Source organism: Chelonia mydas, chromosome 3, assembly GCF_015237465.2.
Source record: "Chelonia mydas isolate rCheMyd1 chromosome 3, rCheMyd1.pri.v2, whole genome shotgun sequence".
In the NCBI taxonomy this organism is placed as follows: Eukaryota; Metazoa; Chordata; order Testudines; family Cheloniidae; genus Chelonia; species Chelonia mydas.
The window spans coordinates 119,679,921-119,699,336 of NC_057851.1; the positions used below are offsets into that span (position 1 = coordinate 119,679,921).

General features: G+C 41.0%; 1 protein-coding gene across 18 annotated transcripts in view; it reads left to right on the forward strand.

The window, feature by feature from the left end:
- Positions 1–1,131: 1,131 nt before the first annotated feature.
- Positions 1,132–19,416, forward strand: part of QKI (QKI, KH domain containing RNA binding) — a 313,946-nt gene continuing 295,661 nt past the window's right edge. For 4 of the 18 annotated variants that reach the window (XM_043544314.1, XM_037895126.2, XM_043544318.1 and 1 more), the window contains exon 1: positions 1,171–2,212. In XM_043544314.1, the coding sequence (XP_043400249.1) occupies positions 2,071–2,212 (142 nt within the window). In that variant the 5' untranslated portion in view covers positions 1,171–2,070. Of the gene's footprint in view, positions 2,213–19,416 lie in introns of all 18 variants that reach the window. The other 14 variants (XM_037895127.2, XM_043544311.1, XM_043544319.1 and 11 more) reach the window with 10 other exon arrangements.

Consider the following 19,416-nt stretch of genomic DNA (forward strand, 5'->3'; position numbering starts at 1 on the left):
ACAGGGACCCCAACAGCTGCCCAGGTGTTGGCCACAGAGCTCCCGGCCGGGTGCCCAGAGGGATTGGGGACAGCCAAGTTCCTGGTAGGGAGCAGCACAGAGCTGAGAAAGCCTGGACTCTCAGTGCCCCACACTGGCCCTCTTAAGCCAGTGGAAGTGCTCCTGGTGAGGATGCGCACCATCGACAAAAGTTGAGCAGCATTGCTATCAACTGCAGTAATTACTGCAATGGCTGTAAGTCAACTTAATATAGGGCTATTTAAGTTTGTAGTGCAGACATGCCCTAAGTCATTTTACTCCAGTTGAGCAAATCACAAAGGATGCCCTTTGTTTATTGATCTTATCACTTAACGTTACCATCATCAAATGAAATACTGAGCGCCCTCAGCTTCTACTGCTTGGGAGTACTAGACCCTACGGCCCTTCTGGGCTGGGCATTGCTTTATAGCTGCTCCCTCCCGCCCCGCTCGTCCTCCGATTCACGGCTCTCGCTTCAATGAGAAACGGCCTGCTCGGGGCCTTTGGGGCGGCGGGCAGGACACTGCGAGGCACCCAGCAGCCCTGCGCAGCCCAGAAACCACCAGGGCTGACACGCCCGAAGAGCCGTGTGGGCTGCGCCGCGGGGTGTGTGCGTGCCGAGCTGGAGCCCAGGCAGCCGGGCTGCGCGTCCAGGTCGGGGCAGTAAAGGAGCCCCCCCGCGAGCCTGGCCCCGAGCCTGGCGCTCCCCTCAGCCGCTGGCACATAGCGCCCGTCACGCGGCTGAGCGCCAGCGGAAAACAAGCCCGCCGGCTCCGCGCCCCCCGGGGTCTGTGCGTGCAAGGGGGCGGGGCCGCCTGAAGGGCCGCTCCTGGGGGGCGTTTCCCTCTTCCCGTCCGTGGCTGCCGGAGGCGGTGGAGCCTCCCATTGGCCCCGCACCGCCTCGGCTGGCGGCGTTTCCGTCTCCCCCATTGCGGCCGTTGTAAACGTTGGCCGTTACTCCTCGCGCACTGAGTATCCTTCCCCCTCCCCCATGACGCGCCACGCATCCCCTCCCCATGCCTCAGCAGGAGGCGGCGCCAAGGCGACAACACCCTCGGATCACGGTCACGCATGCGCATCGGCGGGGCTTTCCCCCCGGAGCACGTGACTCAGCCCCGCCCCCTCGCGGAATGAAGTAACAGGAGTTTGTTGTTTTGAAGAGTTTTTCATGCGTGCCTTTAAGAGGCGAGCCGGGGCCGCGCGCAGGGGGAACAGCGCGAGCCTCTCCGCGTGCGCCGCACGTAGCTCTTCACGTGGGGGGGGGAGGTAAGAGCCGCGGAGTGGCCGGCTGGCTCCGCCTCTCTTTATTCCAGTCAGAGCTTCCCTGGGGAGCTGCGCCCTGCCTCCCTCCCCCCCCCCGCAAGTCCCGAGAGTGCGAGTGAGGCGCGGGTTGGCTCCGCCAAGTGGCGCCGCCGCTGCTCCCTGCCTAACGGCCGCCCCGCCCCTGCTCCCTCCCCCCGGCGTGTCCCTTCCCCTCCCCCCGCGTGTCCTGCCCCCTCCGCTGCCGCCGCCACTGCTGCTACCAGCGCAGCCTGGACTAAGACGAACTCCGGAGCGAACTGAGGAGAAGTGAGGAGGCGGCGGCGGCGGGGCTGAGACTCACCAGCCACAGGCAGCGGGAGGGAGGCGGTGAGGACACCGGGCGCAGCGCGGCGGCGGAGACACTAGCAGCGGCCGAGAGCAAACAAGCGGCGGCGGCGGCTCCTCGGGAAGAAGCAGCAGCAGTAGCGCCTGCCCGCCCCCTCCCCGCCGCGGAGAGCAGACGGGGGCAGTGCCGCGGAGAGGAGCTGGGCTCCGGGTGTGCGCGCGGGAGGAGGGGGAACCTGGAGGACTGCGCCGGCCGGCCGGGGGCGCACGGAGCCGGGGAACGGGGGGAGACCGAGTTTCCTCTTTTCTGCACCCGGGACCCGGCGGTGGCGACGGGTTGGTTTGTTGCTGATTGAATCTTCTTCCTCCTCGGGGAGCCCCCCCTCCCCGCCCGGATCCGGCCGGGCGCCCCGTGCCGTGGTTGGGCTGCGCGGCGGACGCTCGCGGGCTCTGCGCGATTGGAATATGGTTGGGGAAATGGAAGCCAAGGAGAAGCCGAAGCCGAGCCCCGATTACCTGATGCAGCTGATGAACGACAAGAAGCTGATGAGCAGCCTCCCCAACTTCTGCGGGATCTTCAACCACCTCGAGAGGCTGCTGGACGAAGGTAAAACACTCCCCCCTCCCCGGGCCTCCGCGCTGCTCCCTGGATCCGTCTCCGTCCTCCATTCCTGCCCCGAGAGCCGCGGGTGGGCTCTTCACTGGCTCCTTGTCTTCACGGGTGTCTCTAGATTCGGTCTTAGCCTCCCATTTCAATCCATGAAACAAAGGGGCAGCCGGATACCCCCAGTTCCTGCCTGTAACAGCAGAGATTTGGTGGTGGTGGGGGGGGTCCTCGCCTTGTGTGGTTCTCCCCCCCCCCTTCTCTGCACATCGTCTGTTAAACAGGGGGAAGGGGAACCACCACCTTATGGAGGAGAGGGAGCGAACAGGAAGGGGAACGGCGCTGAGGAATGTGGTTTAGGGGGCTGGGAGGGTCGCTCGCAAGCTGTGTGGCTACTGGATCACGTTGGAAAGTATTGGAAGGAGGGAAGGGTCCTGTGTGGTGTGTTTTATGGGAGAGTTAATGGACTCATTTTGTGGGCCTGGAGCAGGGGAAGGGTGTTTGGTGTCGGGATTCGGCTGTTCTGGAAACTGTTTGAACTTGAACGACTAACACTGGAATGGCTGAGCTCCCTTCCCTGCTCTGGCATGGGCCCCCGCATTACCCCACCCCAAACTGGTCACAAAGTAATAATTTAAAAATTTCCCAGCGTGTGCGAGGGGAGCAAATGCTTATTCCGGTTGTCCTTATATTTTAAGGAAACTAACGTAAAGATTCCTACGTGTGACTATAGTTACTGAAAAGAATTACGAAATAAATTCTCTTCTGCTGCCAAATGTCCGCTGCTGCCTCCAGCCAGGGCGCCGTCTTCTCTGATCCCCGCACCCAACTCCTGCTTGCAAAGGGTTCAGAGAGGCCGCTTATTCAGGGCCACATTCGTTCTCAGTTAATTAATTTTCACGGAAAGTGTTTACAAATCAATGGTGTTATTTTAAAATAATGTCAAATGTTTGAAACCTCACACGTTCTCTGCCTCTCCCCTTTTTGTATCTGCTTTATTGTAGTCTCCTTGTATTTAGAGCTTCTTTAGGTTCTTTGTATGTGTGGGGTGCCCGTTTTTTTTTTCTCATTGTAAGTGCACAAACAGTAGTACTCAACTGACTGTACAGCCATTCAGCTTGGTGGGGAAATATGGAAATCTGTTTAATATAATTACAATAGTTAGTTTTTAATCTGTAGAAATGAAAGCTATTGAAAGTTTCAACTTTGATTCTGGGGAGTTTTAACATAAACTACCGGATTTTGAGATTTTATTGGGAAGCATTTCTGCCTGTAGTCAAATCCTTATTTGAAAGAAAACTTTTATCAAGCGATTGACCCCAAAGGAGAAAACTGTTTATATATTTGATATGACAAAACATTCAAAGACTATACGTAAAAATGAGACTGACCATATTGCAACAGAAAATAACATACTTTGAAAAATATTACCTTTTTGAAGGAAATGACTGAGGTGAAAAACAAGAATTGGTACAACTGGACTCTAGTAAACAGTATTTACTTGAAGTTTTTATTCATGTGTTTTGGAGGATTGCTTTTATAAACCTTGAGTGGATAAAGGTGGTCATCAGAAGGAAAACCACTTAAAATATATAGTTATGGTCACTCTGAAATATTCTTCAGAAAGATTTAAAAGCAAGGGATGTAAAATCAAGAAGAAACTGGATGAAGAAGACACATGTAAACATAAATGAACTTCACAGAGGCCTGGTGATGGATTTTAAATTCTTGAAGTCTTTCAGGGTTATATGATCTGCGTGGGGGGAGCCCTATTAAGTTCGTTGGTCAGGAGAACAAAAGAGAAACATCGCTGGTGTCAAAAGGATATTGAAACAGAGGAATACATGAGGTCACTGCATCTTTTGAAGGTGGTTGAATCCTGGAAGCCCTGGAAATCCTGTTTTTACCAAAGTTTCCTAAATCCAAAATAATGGATATGAGGACTGTGGTGGAAGTTTAAAAATGTTACTGAACATTCAGACTGTTTTCCACCTTCTTTTTCCAAACAGTTCATTTTTTTTGTTTCTGAATAGCTCAGGAAGCATTCTACTTCTTCTTTAAGGCTTCCTGCTTTTTCCTGATTGTGTTGGTGTTTGGATGGAAGAATTGTGGAGGCAGAAAACTTTCTGGAATGTCCCCCCCCCCACCCCACCCCCCCAAAAAAAAAAAAAAAGTTGCTTATAAATCTAGTGAATTATCTGAAGATTTCAAAATGTGAACACTAAGGGGCGCCATTTATTTCTTTTTGTGAGAAAGATGAGGACAGATTTGTAAGATCTTTACTAACCTTAATACTAATATTAGCAACTTTACTAGAAGACAGTCAATTACATTTGAGGATGTGCTTAAATATTGTAGATCTCTGTATTTAAATAATTATGAGCTTATATGCAGTGTTAGTGTGAGATGTTTCATAAAAAAGCAGGTATCGTAGGAAAGTTTACCCAACTTTTTACATACAAGTCACAGTGGGCTAGGAAAAAATTCTGCAAAACTGTGTGCTGTGGCAACAAAAAGAGCAAGTTAAATATTTTGAACCAGACACAATATTAGATTTACCTTAATTTGTTTAGCTTTTTAGGGCACCCAAGATTTTATTTAGAGCACTTAAAGGTTTTTTTTATATAATTACAGTAATTTTAAGGTTCCTTTAGAAGTAGCTCTCAAAATAATACCAAATATTAATTAGCTTTTAGGAAGGCAGGCATAGAAAAGTGAAGAAAAAAGAGTTAGCTTATTTTTCATCAGCAGAAATATATTTGATTCACTTTTCAATAGGTCACATTTCTATTTTAGTAGTGGTAGTTTCTGTTCTAGGTGTTTCTTTGTGTGTGTAGCTTTTTTAAATAAAGCTACCACAAAACATGTTACCTTTTGTAAAGATTGTTATCCATGCTTTTGGAGGCATAACATTTCTGAAGGATTAGCAACTGAGTCTTTTCTTTTATTTATTCTCTACCATCCTAATTAAAGTAGTGTAACAAGCACTTTAAAATAGAAAGTATTTTTTTAAAATCAAGGTTAAGTAAAATTCATTTTCTCTACTGATACTGGATTGTAGAAGTTTTCTTATGAACATTTTTTACATATGGCCTTATCTAAAGACAACAAATGGAGTGCATGTGATCTTGTAGTTCCTGTGTTAAATCAGAAGCAGAAATTGAACCAGCTATTCTGCTATATGATTGTCTGGGCTTTTGTTACTCTTTTTACTCTCCTTAGTTGTTAGAACACTTAACAATTAAGTGACTTGTAAAACAGCCCATTCTACTCTGCACTTTGTTATCCAAAACATTTTCATTTTCTGTACATTTTGCTAAAGGTTGGTCTTTGAAGATATTGATACCTTGTGCTGAATTTTGATTGAAGACCACTGGCATAGCTTTTTTGCAATTTATTGTCAGCTTAAAGGTTATAGTGGCTGGTATGAATGTGGACTTTTAAAAAAAAAAAATCAACGTCACTGTAAAACTCGTAAGCTAAGCAGAAAGCCAATCTTCAAGTATTTTTCAAGTTGTAGCCCTTTAAACTCATATGTAAAATTTTTGGTAGATTAACAAGGATGTTTAAAATGAACATCATAAGTAGGAAGTTGGATTGTTTTTATCAGACTAGTGCAAACCTGTTGGAAGAGGGTTTTTTTTTTTCCCTGAATGTCAAATGGGCTGTATTTCCTGTAATTGTTTGCACCATCAAATGGGACTTGAATTTTTTGCATTTGATTTTAGTTTCTAAAATACTTAAATATGTTTTATTTAACCTATATTATGAATTTTGGTAACTTAATTTTTTGCTTTCCCCTTTATAATATGACCTCTTTTACACAATGAATCAGTTATCTCATTTCTTGGACTCTGTTATCTAGCAATGAAAGTTTCAGAACTCTAACTGTAGACTGAGATTTTAAAATAAATGGAAGTTATTTAGTTCAGATATTTTCTGAAAACTAAAAAACATTAGGTTTATTAAACTAGTTGTTTTTAACTAACATTTTTTACTATTTTACAAAAAGTGTATGCTGATCTTAACTGACAGTAGTTCTAAAATACAGAAATTCCATCAATGAGTATAATAAAAACATTTTAATGTTCATGTTATATATGGCAGTAATCCTGACTTTTAGAGGAACTTAGCTTACTGTTTAAGAATATTTTTGAACTCCTGAAGCTACAGATGGCAAGAATCTGATACTTTTTGGTAGCACATATCACTAAGAGTAACCGGTCTTTGACTTTCCAAGGATATTCAGGTGGACTCCTATGAAGAATTACAGCTCTTTACTTGTTCTTTCCTCTGAAAGCCCTACCCAAAAGTCTTTCACTTCACAGTTGCATCCGATGAAGCGAGCTGTAGCTCACAAAAGCTTATGCTAAAATAAATTGGTTAGTCTCTAAGGTGCCACTAGTACTCCTTTTCTTTTTACACTTCCAAAAGGAAATGATGAATTGGGCGACGGTTTTTTGCCTACTTTTGGAAATGAATAGGATTAGTTGCAGCATGTTTTACATTTGTCTGAATCAATCTGAGTAACAGTAGTTACAACAAATTAAACTATAAATGCATCCAGACTTAAGGAGACTTACATTACTTATATGTTGCTGTCAATTAGCCAGTACACTGGCTCTAAAGTGCATATGAAAGTTGTGGAACTATGAAGCGCCAAATCATACAGTTTCTATGAATAATCCAGTTGGTTTCAGCCAGGCTGCTTGCATGACTAAAGTTTGCAGGCTTGGGTACGAAGTCTGTAAATGTTTTTCTTTGAGATAATTCAGTTAACTTCGTACATGAAAAAAGAAAAGGAGTACTTGTGGCTCACTTGACTTAAATGAGAATACTTGCATAAGCAGAGTTAAGCACAGGTGTTTGGAGGATCAAGGCCTTAAATATTACACGTCTTGTCAGAATTTACTTTTAACTCTCTTTAAAATATAATTAAGAGGGTACATGTCCATTAAGAGTATACACAATAAAAGACTAATATTTTCTGTGTAGATATCAATAGTACCCACTTTACTGTTGAGCCTTTTCACTTGGCATTGCAACTATATGTAAAAGCATGGGGCAAACCCGAACATTCTCTTTATAGGAAATTTCCACCTCATAAAATGGCATATAGCAGGGGTCTCCAAACTTTGAGACGAGGGCCATATTAGATTTTTGAAGGGGCTTCGCAGGCCGAAGTGGCTGTGAAAGAAATTAAATATATGCAAAATCGTTTAAAAAAAAAACAGCACTACTTTACTCTGTCAGTGTTGCATTAAAATTCTAAATCAGGTATAAGTTAATCGATGCAGGTACTGTGAAATTGCACTATTTGTCAATACATTAAAATCATTTCACATTTTTAAATTTTATTTCTAAAAACTTATTTGTATCATACAAATACACATTCAGAAATAAAGAAATTATTTTAGAATTAGTGAGAAGTATGGTACTGATGGTTTTTCTGACAAAATTGCATTTAGCTCTGGTTCAAAGTTAGTGTTGCCTATCATCAAAATTGATTGTAAATGTTCATCAGACAAGGAGATGTAATTAAGCAGGGGTCCGTGCCTGCTCGGCTGCAGCAGCAACACTCCCCTATGTTGGCTCCCCTTTTGTGGGGACACTGGCTACCGGGGGTACTCACCCCTCCGCTCAGCTGAGCTACCTCTCCACTCCTGTGAGCTGCTGCCGGCAACCCCTCCCCCTGCCTGCTCTGCATGCCTACTCAGCTGCAGCCTGCCCGCTTTGTGCTGATGGGTATCTATGCCTGCCTGTTTGCTTCTCCTGCTTGGCTGTAGCAACGACTGTCTTCTAGTTGGCTCCCCTTTTGGGGGAACACTGGCTCCCAGAGGCACTCACCCCTCCGCACAGCTTAGCTGTGCTGACGCCCTGCGTGAGCTGCTGCTTGTGGCCCTTCCCCCTGCCTGCTCTGCGTGCCTACTCACCTGTTTGCTTCTCACCTGTTGTTTGGAGGGCCGGACAAATGGAAGCCCCGGGCCGGATAGGGCCCACGGGCCGTAGTTTGGAGACCCCTGGCATATAGTAACAGACAAGATTGTAGGGCTCCAGAATCTTTTTCAAAAGTCTGTAGTTGTAATGTGGGGTGGTTTGTTCCCTTTCAAAATCTGTTAGAATAGTTTTCAAAACAAAAGTCACATTAGACTTCGTAATAAGAAAGTTTATTCATGTACAGTCTCCTGAATTATTTGTGGACTAAAAGTTAAAATATTACTTGTTTCTCAAAGAAGCATAAAGAGTTTAAAACTGCCTCACAAACATGATTTTTTTTTTCCATTTTTTGACAAACTCTTTTTACCAGTGATTGCATATTTTTTTCATTGTTGGAAGGGGTGTAGTCAACTAGACAATCACTTTCTGAAAATTTTGTATGTAAGATTATGCAGAAGATTAAAACAGTTAGTGGAACAGTTTCTTCTGATTTTAAGTGTTTGACAGCAAATTGTGTATGTTCCATTATCAGCGGAAAAATTGACTATCCCTTATAAACATAAGCTGAACAGAAAACCCCTTTTTTCAAATAAAAGGTATTTTAGAACATATTCATGATATACCATTTAAAGGGTACACTAACAGAAAATTATTTTAAGTAGTCAAAAAATGGTTTAGCCTTTATTCGACCAGGATGGAAAGCACACTTGATTTAGAGATCTGCATTTTCCGTACTTAACGTTTTCTGCTTACTAGAATTATTTTCTGTAATAGGGTCATTTTCGCTTTGAAAACTTGACTTTTGCATTTTCAACTGATCAGTGTCAGTACATCACTTTTCATAATTTTTGTATTTTTAAAGAGCTGTCAACACCTAGGTAGTTTGGGGGGGAAAAAATCAGAAACACTTCTGTTGACTAATCCATTTTCCCCTTCCTTTTTCCGTTAGTACCTGGGTAAGGCCATTATTCTGCTAAATATTTTTTACTTTCCTTTATCATTGTGTTTATACAAGGGACTTGTTACTTTAGAGTTAGTATTCTCCTGGCTGCATATTCCTTATCTGAAGTCATGCACAATAATTAGTTGTGATATAAATAGCTATCACTTCAGGTAAGGAATGATTGGCCAAGAGCATATCAGATTAGTTATACAAACAGTAAGTACATTGCTTAATGAACAGAAAATACTATAAAATATTAATCAACAGAAGTGTTTCTAAATAGTTTTTCCCCCCCCAAGTTACTTGGGTGTTGGCAGCTCTTAAGAATACAATAACTCACAAAAAGTGATGTGCTGACATAGAAGGGTAGAAAATCCAAAAGTCAAGTTTCCAAAGCTAAGGATTAAAAAATCTGTGACTGTCCCCTAGATAGTGTATGTATTAGAAAGGGAAGGTGGGATGTGAAATAATTCAGTTCTATTTCACTAACCATTTTTTTGAGAACTACACTTTTCCTGTTACTGATATTTGTTAAAGAAAAGCTTCATCTCTGGAAGACAACACACTTTAAAATGAGAACTATAAAACAGGAATCGGATCTATTTAAAATAGCATTTTAATTATGTAGACCTCTAGAAAACCAACACTTTGAGTTTTGTCTTTTAATTAGTCTTCCTAATCTTAAAGTACTCTGTTTATTTGACAATCTGTTTATATAAAAATTGTCGTTAATTAGATGTATAGTTAATTGCTGATCTCATGTATGGGTGACAGGGGAGATGACCTGTGTTAAGCTAACTGACTACTGGGCCATCCTGACAGCTCAAGCTGATTGATATATGGCCGTAGAAACTGATGGGTTATACTCTGCTGCTCTGATGAAGGGGGGGGTGGGGGGGGAAAACTCTTTACCAAGAGGAATGTAGAATAAGTGAAATGCCTCCACTCCCTGACCTTTGTCTTTATTGAAACATAATTCAGAAGCTTCTGATTGAGACTTATGCATTTTGCCACATGGATTTTGTTCAGAACCGCATATACCAAAATATTCCTTGCATTCTGAAATTTGTTACAGTTTAAAAAGAAACAATATTCTAATACTAAGAGAACTAGTTGAAGCAGTAAAATAGGCTTCATGAAATCAAATTCAGGTTAACTCAATTGTCCATTGGATATACTGAATTTCTCTTTAATAGGAGGGCCTTTTATTGATAAGCAGATTGGAGCTATGATTAATCTTCAGAATGGAATCTTATTTGCTGGCAGTCAACAGATTTTGTTTCTATTTTGTTGTGAATGGCTTGAGTTAAACCACCATTATTTCTAAAACCAGTGACTGACATCTTTGCTGCTTGTCCTGGGTTGTTTTAAGTATTCTAAACTTGTTTATGGATGATCTTTCATAGAAATGAACAGTTAATTTTTAATAGTGAAGTTTTTCTAATATAATTATAATTAAACAAGCAAAGTGATGCTCCACCTTAAACAGAAAGTGATGCTCAACCTTAATTATGGCAAAGCTAGTCTTCTGCTATGTTATCAATGGTCTTTTAAGTATGCTATATTTTTTTACATGTATCTAAACTGTCAAATTACTGTAGATAACATTTGTCATGTGGCTTTAGAACTTGAAGTTCAGGTTTTTGATAGTCCATAATTCCTTAACACCTGGTAGTATCTACATTTGAAGGAGGTAACAAAATGCCAATTTTAAGTCTACTGAGAGTGTAAAAGTACTGATTGTAAATATTTTCTAGTACTTATTTGTTTTTGGCATACGTTTTTATCCTTGTCTTGACTTATTTTTTTTCAGACTTCTAATGATAAATGTGATTCATTTTTACTACAGTTACTGGGAAAAATTTATGCAGAGAAGGGGAGATGGAATAGGTGCTTTTTATAACTTAGTGCAAGACGTTTGCAGTAAGCACTAAACTTCTTTGTGTAAGTAAACCTCTCCATTAAGTCTTGTAGGGTGGGGTTTTCGAGTGCATAGTAGGTGGTTATAGGAGCACAAATGCTATTGAAAGCCAATGAGATTTATGGTCTCAACTTAAGTCCTTTCGAAAATCTCATCACTTGTATGGAAATAGAATCAGTGATTGAATGCTGAGGATATTTTATTCCATTTTAATGAATTAGGGTAGGTTTCTGTACTTTAATATGGCTTGTCCTAGGAACTGTGACACCTTGTGATCTTCTTATTCCATTCTAGGAAGTGCAATCCTTTATTTTTAATTTTAAAAACACAAATATATTCAGGAAACTTCTGAGGAAAATCAATTAAGAAAACTTTACTGCACAGTTGACATTCAGTTGGGCTTATCAGTGTAGCAGTATGAGAACTTGTAGTAATACTTTTAAAGAAAAGTTCAAGTAGTTATTTCTGCATAGATAGTACACGGAACGCTCCAGGGACTTAGGTTTCTCATTTATGAACAGAACAGGTAATATGTGAGCAGAGGTAGTGGAAGATTCGCACCTATTTCATCCCTGTTGTGGGTGGATCCTCTCTGGGGTAAGAGGTTCATCACAAGTCCTCATGTGTTCGGTTCTTTGCATCTGAGACTGCCAACAGGTGTCAAATAGTGCTAATAGTGGGTTTTTTTTTGGTCTGTCATTTTCAAATGGACAGTTCCATCTCATAGGCCTGCTAGCATCCAGTGTTAAATGTTGCTGGAAACTTCATTGTTTAAACCAGGAGTTCTCAAACTGGGGGTTGTGACCCCTCAGGGGGTCGCGAGCAGTCAGCCTCCACTCCCGAACTCCAGTTCACCTCCAGCATTTATAATGGTGGTAAAGATACAAAAACATGTTTTTTAATTTATAAAGGGGGGTGTCGCACTCACAGGCTTGCTATATGAAAAGAGTCACCAGTACAAGAGTTTGAGAACCCCTGGTTTAAACCTCTCCCCTTCTGAAACAGTGGCTCTTTTTATTATTCAGTCTGTATTAAACATGGTATCTTGGAGAGCCACCTACCTTTTGCTTTCTGGAAATTTTATTCCCCTCTTCCCCCAGCCAGGTGTTCTCTTATTAAAGTACAGCAGTCAAAGTATGTCTAGTATCTGAGAAAGGGAGTGAGGGGTTTCTCCAAAGGAGATGCCAGTGGCACATTACATTTTGTTTAATATAAATTTTTTGGTTGGCAGATAAGGATAAAATCAATACAAAAAAAAAGCCATTAGCTTCGTTATGTAGTGCTTGTATTTGTGATGGTGGTCACCTCTTTAAGTGGTGGCAGCTTGTGTAGTACATGTGTAAATTATGGGTTAATTTAGTCTTAATCTAATTGCCTTTAAATCTTCACATGAAAAGTCACTGCATGATTGTGGAATACAGGTATGGAGGAAGTCTAAACTTATAGTAATTGAGGTACTGTGCTTCAGGTTCATCTGGTTTAGATGCATGGAAAAAACTTGTTCAAGGTTCCCTCTGTTCTTACATTGTCCAGTGCTAGTTTCTCACTTAAGTGCCCCAAATTCAGTCTACTTCATTTCTAAATACTGTACTTAGAGAATTCTCTTGTCAATAGTTTAAAATAGTTTTGAGTTAATCTGAATCTGGTCCGAACAAACAGGTGTTTAGGAAAGGAGTTGCAGAAGATCCGAAGTGACTTTAAGAGCACTAGTCCCATTGAAAATCAGTGGGATTTGTGTTCCTAAGGTTATGTCTTTGATATAAAAAGGGTGTTCTTACAGCAAGGTAATGTGTATTAGCTATCTCACTGTAAAATCATAGTGGAGAGAAGGCATAGACAGTTTTCACAATGATGTAACTAGGTAAGCATGTGCCTGGATGAGGGATATAGTGTTGGCTTTGTCTCACTTTCTTGCAGTGAAGACATAGCCACGGTCAGTGAAACATGTTCTCCTAAGTCACTTGTGGTTTTTTGGAAATCCTACTCTAGCTGTGAATATACCTATTTGCATGACTTTTAGTAAGGATTCTATTATTAATCTCCTCATCTAACTGCTGATGTTAACAGACTTGATTATCAAAGTGGTGTTTGAAGAACTATATAATAGACGTTATGTAAATTAAGTAAAACAAGCACATTCAGAGTCATAAATTTTAAGGCCAAAAGGGACCGCTAATTTAATCTCCTGTATATCACAGGTCACCCGCACCTGTGCCTTAAACCCAACAACCAAAATAAGACCACAGGTATTACAACCCTTGGGATGCTAGACTTTTATGTGCCAAAGGCACAGAATAGGAGGGATCGGCATGCACCAGTGCTTGAAGCCCCTGCAATCTGCGGGAAATGATTAAGTGAGAGAGACCCAGATAATCTTGGCAAGTGACCCCACCTGCACACTGCCAGTCTGATGTGCGGGGGGAAAAGTCCTTCCTGACCCCACATATGGCAATCAGTTAGACCTTGGGCATGTGAGCAAGAGCCTGCCAGACAAGCACCTGAAAGAGAGAGAATGCTCAGTGCCACCTCAGAGCCCTGACTACCTTGCCTCATGTCCTATCTCCAGCTGTGGCCATCCCTGATGCTTCAGAGGAAGGAGATGATGCTAAAATCCTCCCAGAATACATTAAGGGAGAAATCCCTTCCTGAACCCTGCTGGTGGCTGGCTGAAACCCTGAAGCATGAACTTTAGGAATGTAAGACATAAACAGCAAGTGAGCCCCAAGGCTGTTGAGTCCTGTGTCCAACCATCATAATAAGCAGTCCGGTCATACAGTTGCACTCATGAATTTATCCAGCACTCTGTCAAATCCAGTTAAGTTGTTTTGGCCCCATTATGAAGGTTAGTAAAATGAATTATTTAATTTAAGGGTATAGTCTGATTTGGAAGACAGTTGAATTTGCAAATAAATATCTCAAGCTAGTTTTGGTCCAGAGAGAAGGCTAAATTACTTGTGAGCGTTTTTCTTTCACACATGTTACTATGCTCAGTTATCACGTGGTGGTGTTTTGAGAAATACTATATACAAGTGACAGTAGTAATACTGCTATTTTTTTTTTTTTTAAAAAAGGGGGGGATTGTTGCTCTTAAGCAAATAAGTCTTCATGAAGCTTATTACAATATTTTGCTCTTTTCCCGCTTCATGGAAAGGCTTGTTTTTATGGCAGCCACTGAGGCATAAATCAGTTTTGGAGAGAGAATTGAAAAAGAATGTTTGTTGAAATATTTACATTTGTTTAATCAAAATCATCTTGGTAGAAATATAAAAACGTGACACTGGCTTGTTTCAGGTAGGGCTATTCATTTAAAAAAAATTACAGAATTTATCAAGTAAAACATCTGACAGGCTCTATGCAGAAGCTGTTATGTGTGTTTTCTAACTAATCAAGCCTTAAGTGAAACAATTTGCAGATAGGTGTTCCACAGTGATAAAGGGTTAATTTAGATTAAATTCCATAGGTATTGCAGTGTTTCCAGTTGCTCATAATTCAAGTGTAGCTCCTAGGGAACCAAAGAACAGTGCATCAGCTATATAGATAATGGGGTACATAAAGCTAGTGTCTATTGATTTACTAACTGTGTTTTATTCATAACTATTCATGAGGAAACTTGTTGGTTCCAAATGGGAGGTTTAACGCACATTGAGGCTACTTGGTAGTTCAGAGTTTTAATATTGCTAAGTGTCTTAAGTCAGAAAGGTACACTTGCGACAGCCTCAGATTAACATAGGGTGAATAACAGAGCAATTTGTCAACCGGGCAGCCCTGAAGAGTGTCAGCAAGAAGGCTGATGATGATGAATTGGATGAAAGTGGGTGCTGCAGTAGGTAGCCACTACAGCCACTGTTAAGGCTACAGTCTTGAAGGATGGTAGCTGATATTTAGCTATATGCAGGGTAATTGAGGAGGAGCTGCAATCCTGTGCTTGGCTGAATAGAAAACATGTCCCTTTATGCTTAAAGAATTTTAGCAACTTCTGTAGCTTAGACTGGCAAATAGATAACAGAATCAGACAATATGGAAAATGAATTTTGAACACCAGATGAATTTAGGACTGATAGTTGCTACATTTCTGAGGCAGATACCTGAAGTTCAGTTAAATGTCATGATTATTCTCAGAAATGTTACAGGTCAATGGGTTTCTTGTGCAGATATTGATTTGGAAGCAAGATTATTTTAGTTTATGCTTCAAAGTTAATTTTCTCATGTTTAACTTTTTTATATATTTGAGTTCCAGTTATTTGGTATTTCTGCAAGTGCACAGAAAATACTTAGTTATGGAAAAAAAGGAGATTTTTTTTCTCTGTTCTGCAGAAAAGGACCTAGGGGTTGCAGTGGACGAGAAGCTGGATGAGAGTCAACAGTGTGCCCTTGTTGCCAAGAAGGCCAATGGCATTTTGGGATGTATAAGTAGGGGCATTGCCAGCAGATCGAGGGACCTGATCGTTCCCCTCTATTCGACACTGGTGAGGCCTCATCTGGAGTACTGTGTCCAGTTTTGGGCCCCACACTACAAGAAGGATGTGGAAAAATTGGAAAGAGTCCAGCGGAGGGCAACAAAAATGATTAGGGGACTGGAACACATGAGTTATGAGGAGAGGCTGAGGGAACTGGGGATGTTTAAGTCTACAGAAGAGAAGAATGAGGGGGGATTTGATAGCTGCTTTCAACTACCTGAAAGGAGGTTCCAAAGAGGATGGATCTAGACTGTTCTCAGTGGTAGCTGATGACAGAACAAGGAGTAATGGTCTCAAGTTGCAGTGGGGGAGGTTTAGGTTGGGTGTTAGGAAAAACTTTTTCACTAGGAGGATGGTGAAACACTGGAATGCGTTACCTAGGGAGGTGGTGGAATCTCCTTCCTTGGAAGTTTGTCAAGCCTGACCTTAAAAAGCCCTGGCTGGGATGATTTAGATGGGGATTGGTCCTGCTTTGAGCAGGGGTTTGGACTAGATGACCTCCTGAGGTCCCTTCCAACCCTGATATTCTGTGATTAATTTAGAGATAAAATTGCCTGTTGCTTCTCCCAGCATTGCATAAGAAGATATGGAGAAGGAAGCTTTAACAAAAGTAGGTTATAAGGTTCCTCATTTTTGCCATGTGCAGATGTTTATCCATTTTATTCAGTGAATATTAAAGATTTTTTTTTGCTGTTGATGTTTAATTTACTTTGTACAGGAAACTTGAGTATATTTTTCACACAAATTTCAAATGTTTACGTTTAAGGCTGCTAGCCACCTGTATCCCTAACTCAGTGTCTTAAACCATTATAAGGTTAAATTTATAAAGTGAGTGTGCAATCGGTTCTGTACACTTTGGCTTCTCTAGGACTTGTCTACCCTTAAAATGCTGCAGTGGCACAGTGGAACTGTAGTAACTGCACTGCTGTAGTGCTGCAGGTTAAGTCTACGCTACAGTGCTACATTGGTGCAGCTGCACAGTTGTAGCATGTCTGGTGAAGATGGGAGAGCACTCTCCTGTCGGCATAATTACTCCACCTCGGCAAGAAGTGGAAGCTATGTCAACAGGAGAGTGTTTCATGCCGACATAGTAGCAGTGTGGACAATGCAAAACTTGCTTTGGGGGAGGGGGGAGGCTTTGTCACGCCCCTGCGTGATGTAAATTATATTGACTTATGTGATCGTGTAGACCTCCCTTCTGAAGGTGCTACCTATGCTGATGGAGAGGTGGATTATCTACACCTCCCAAGTGGTGGTAGCTAGGTCGAAGGGAGAATTCTCCCATCGACCTAGAGCTATCTGTGCTGGGGGTTAGATTTGTTTAATTGAGTCATTCGGGGGGTGGATTTTTAACACCCCTAAGTGACATAGTTAAACAGACATAATTTCCTAGTGTAGATCCAGGTCAATCTTTAGCTGAACTTCTGATTTGCAGTTCAGGAATCCCTAACAGAGGCAAGCATTTATTAGTACAAAAACATTGAGCAATCCTAATTAGTATTATAATTGGAGGGTGCAGATTCACCTACTTGTGTAGTCATGAATTAATATGAATTCTGTTAACTCTTAGGTCTGAAGCATCAGTTGCATTCTCACTTCAGATATTTATTAAATACAAATTCTGTTTGACTCCTCTGAACTTGCTAGATTGAGTGCTGAACAGAGTATTTTGGCTGCTGCAATATCTGATCAACTGTTCTGTGCCTAAAATATATTCTAAGATAATCAGAATGACGGGTCTATGGAGAACAATTTTTCTTTTTTCTAAATTTTTGCCATGTGACCTTGATATTTGGTAGATATAGAAATGTGATTCATCTTTAATATGATATTCATTTACTGACACATACAGAGGATCTCTTGTTTCTATTGGTAAAGCTTAGACTCTTTAGCTTCTGATTAATAGTATAACTACTAACCAGTAGCTTGTTACCTCATGGAGATACTGTAGATGGAGGACAGTTTAATGTCATCGTAAAAAGCTTGGGATTTTTAAGAAGGAATGAATATGACTACTAATGAAACTTGGATAATTTCCAAGCCCTGAAGCTAATTGGCTTCTTAATACTGCAAATATGAAGGCAAATATTGTGCACTTTTTAATATGAGTGGGATTGTACCATAAATGTGATAGACTAAACAAAATGTATTTACTTTCAAAAGAAATGTATTATGTACTATGTAAATTACTGCAGAAAACACGCATTGATTTTGAAATAGAAAGTGTTACGGATTTCTTACAAATAGTTAATGATCTTCATAGCAAAGCCAGTAAATTTAGATTTGAATAAGCAAAACAGTCCAGTTTTTGGATAAAAGACATGAGTGTAAAGTTAAAAACTGCCCTCCTAAAATTAAGTGTTCAGCATTTTACACTGGAATATATTCCTTTAAGGAAATGATATCCGTCCTTCAGAAACTGTTTGCTTAAAATAGCAAACTAGCTTTTAAACTTAATAATTGGAATTTAATAAATCAGATTATACTTCCACCTTCCTAAAAAGCTTTCAAACAAGCCATGAAGTAGCATTAAGAGAAGTCTAAAGGTGGCAATAAAATTACAGCAGTGTGAGCACCAGTGCTGCTTTTCTCCAGGTGTCTTAATCTGAAAATAACTTGAAGAAAGTATAGAAGTTTATCTTTTAAAGGTTTACTGTCAGATATCATGTTTATAGTATATAGCTTATCTTTTTAGATTAAAGGAATGCATTTGGGTTAAAATGCATATTTTTTAAAATTGCTGTTACCTGCATTGTATAAACTTTTGATTATTAAAGCAATTTTATAAAGCTATTTCCCTATTCACCATTTATGCAGTTTATTTCACAAAGGTTTTCTTCAGACTACAGAAATCATAAAAATATTTCTGTTGACTTTAAGCTTAGTACAATCTAACTTCACGAAATACACTTGTTTGTGTTAACTTAAATTTAACAGTCCTTTAAATGTATTGACTTAATGTGTTGGTGAGCAATTTCATCTATAGTTTTGTTCTTCCATTTTATCTCACTGACTATTTTTGCCTTTTCTCTCATTTGCCCATTTTTATTGAGGCTAAAAGTAACACCTGTTTGATTTCCATTTTTTGTGTGATCTGGCATCAGTGATCGTCAGTCGGGCTCTGTAAGTATGCTTGCACAAAATGTAGCATAAAGAATGTTTGTGGCAAAGGTTATTTACTCAGTTTTGTGATTAGCCTTCCACACTATCACATGAAACCATGATCTCAGAAGTGAAACAAATCTCTTCAGACAGTATTCTCTGCACCTGGAGGAGGCATCATTAGAAGTCTGGCAAGGTTGCCTCTCTTAGCTAATCTACAGTGTGGGATAATGCACTCTATGGGGGTGTAATTTCTGAAGCACGCTAATGTGTTGTGCATTAATTGTTCCATGTAGACCCTGTTGATGCACTTTTTACTGTAGTGCTGCTTGAATCAGTTCAATGTTAAAGCTCCTCTTTTGGCCTTTTTTTTTTTTTTAATGCTTTAAAGACACCCTCAAGATAAACATCAAGAGATGTGGCCTTGACACCACACGCTGTGGGACGGACAGCAGCCCAGGATAGGGATAACTGGTGAAGAATTGTCAGAGGGAATGTCCACTTTTGAGGAAAATCACCTTGGTGTGATTGCAGAAAAACGTTTGAAAAGAAAGGAAAGACAACTGTCATGCAGCAATCGTGGCCCAACCCTGTGTTTCAACACCACCTGCAGTGTTGCCAATGTGTGGTTGAAGGTTCGGACTCCTCAGTCACCAAAGGACCCGTGAAAGAGATCATCCTCGACCTTGGGGGATCACTGAAGATGATGATAAAACTCAATAAGGAACTTTTAGTGCATATCAGCAGGGTCTACAGACCACATGATAATGCAGTTAAATCACACCCGTGTGGTGTGCATTGCCTCACTGTTCATATCAAAACTTTAAAACCCTTTTCTGTTTCGTTA